Source organism: Folsomia candida, unplaced genomic scaffold (genome assembly GCF_002217175.1).
Source record: "Folsomia candida strain VU population unplaced genomic scaffold, ASM221717v1 Fcan01_Sc027, whole genome shotgun sequence".
Taxonomy (NCBI): Eukaryota; Metazoa; Arthropoda; class Collembola; order Entomobryomorpha; family Isotomidae; genus Folsomia; species Folsomia candida.
Genome location: NW_019091219.1, coordinates 303,334 through 305,610, shown reverse-complemented (window position 1 = coordinate 305,610; position 2,277 = coordinate 303,334). Strand labels below are relative to the sequence as shown.

Below are 2,277 nucleotides of genomic sequence, written 5' to 3'. Positions count from 1 at the left end.
TACGATTTTCTAATTATAGTGTAGTTTTGAATTTTTCTGAAACCTAGTTCAATAAAAAAAACTAGTATCATAAAATGTGTTTGGTGGACTTGGATACAATGCAACCATTTTGCTTTTTTTATAATTGTGACATGCGCAATGACCTTGCACATATTTTGAACATCATGCAACAGTTTAGAATAAAATTGATTACCAATATCTAACTGGAAGGCGTTTGAATACCATGATTTACTTTTATTTTAAGCAGTAAGACTGTTAAAGCACTTTATTTTATGTAATAATGCAGTAAATATGTGTGTGCATTATAATTAATTTTCATTTGTAAAATCATACTGATTGAGATTGATTGACATATTGATTGATAAGGTGCATGAGATGTTATTAGTTTATAGTTAGTGTAATAGTGTAATTGTGTAATACTTACATAAAGGTCACGTCGTATAAATCATTCGAAACTCAACATCTACCAATACCAATATAAATATTCTAAAAACTATTTTTATCCATCTTTCCAACTAACTTGGGGGAAAAATGGCTTCTTTCGGAAATGTCACCAAACCTGTCGTCAACGTGTCTAGCACAAAGTACAAAATTTTCAAGATGACAATTCTCTCAATCACTTTGGCTGAACTGACTTCAACGCCGAATTTTCTTAATGACTTGATTTCCCTGACCGTTAGTTTTCCTCGAGTGACCCCACTTTTTTCTGATTTTATCGAGTTAAATAGCTTTTCTGATGCCTCCCCCACCGATGCCGTGGTCAGCACTGCCAGCAGTAAAGCCATCATCAAGTTCCACAGGACAATTGGAAAGGGGGCATACTCGAAAAGGCTGACTTGACCGTGAAATCGAATAGTGGCAAATGCTGAGATGAAAATGAATCGACCAGGCCCCCAAAAACAGATGAATGCGAGCATTTCCTTCGTGATGGAAGAGTTAAAGGCTGCAAGAAGTACGCTCAAGGTGCGATAATCATGAATTTTACGTCGAGTGGATGATTTGCAAATTCTGCAAAGAAATTTATTAAATATAATTATACACAAATGAATAATTTTTTGAATTAAATGAATTTTGAATGAATAACTTAATGAATAAATTAATTTGGAATGAATGCTTTTTCAAATTAAATTAAATTAGAAGGAATAATTTTTTGAACTAAATGAACCTTGAATTAATATTTTTTTAATTAAATGAATTTAGAATGAAAACTTTTTTGAAATAAATGCGTTTGGAATTAAGCTATATTTTTAAACGCTGTGGGCTCTTTGTCTAATTTATCATCATTTGTCGCCATATTACCTGACTGCATCTGTACAGCAGATCGCGACGTAGACAGTGACTAACACATGGAATCCTTCCATCCCATCCACCAATGCGACTGAAGTCTTCGAGTAGATTTCCAGCAGAGCAAATGCAGCAAAAACTGAAGGATTTTCTAAATCCCGTTTAAAGTGGGATGAAATGTATTGCGGTTTGAGTGGAACGATGAGATACATAATGGAAACGGTGGGTGGAAGACTGATCAGGATCCACAGAATTGCCATTATTTGTAACTGAAGTGCATTGTACCGATGGAATATTGGTTTCCAAGTGGATTCCAGATTGTACTTGGCTGTAATTAACAACGCCATTAGTTATACAATATATTTTTGTCTGTGCTTTAGAATTTGATCCAGTTTTGTTGTTATTTAAGAGTTGGGTCAAATAATAGTAACAATATTATTACCCATGACTTCGTAAAATTCCACAAGGATAGAAGTAGTGTTAAAATCAAAACAAATTCCTAGTTCGGAATAAAAAAGAACTTTCCATCGTAGGCCAAAAGTGAACTTTCTTTGGTAGGCAACAGTTCGTTACCACCGTAAAAGAAAGTAGAAATTCACAGAAAAAGGCCACAGACAAATATCAGTAAAAGTCCCTATAATGTTACTAATTGCCCTAGTAGCTCAGAGGTCAGAGCACTTGACATGAATTCAAGGGAGCCGTGGTTCGATTCCCGGCTGGGTAACAATTTTTGGCATTATTCGGGATTTACGTATTTGATTTCTAAGTAAAATTGCTATTAATTATAGATAACTCGGTTCCGGTAATGGTAACGTACCGTATAAAACCGTGGATCTAATTAATTCTTTACTAACTGCTGCCCTCGTTGGTCGAACTTGTCATTTTTACTCACCTGACATTTCCATACAAAGTTTCTTCACTCCTTTAAACACAGCTGTAACATTGGTGCAGGAGACTTGCGCATTTTGAAAACTTAACCAACCCCAAACATAC

The 2,277-nt window shown here is 34.7% G+C and overlaps 1 protein-coding gene across 1 annotated transcript; it reads right to left on the bottom strand.

The window, feature by feature from the left end:
- Window positions 1-515: 515 nt before the first annotated feature.
- On the bottom strand, window positions 516-1,730 carry LOC118438836. The gene is made up of 3 exons (XM_035859618.1): window positions 1,727-1,730; window positions 1,300-1,612; window positions 516-1,008 (listed from the first exon to the last, which is right to left on the bottom strand). Exons 1-3 carry the CDS (start codon window positions 1,728-1,730, stop codon window positions 516-518), a joined length of 810 nt encoding a protein of 269 aa, XP_035715511.1.
- Between the last annotated feature and the right edge of the window lie 547 nt (window positions 1,731-2,277).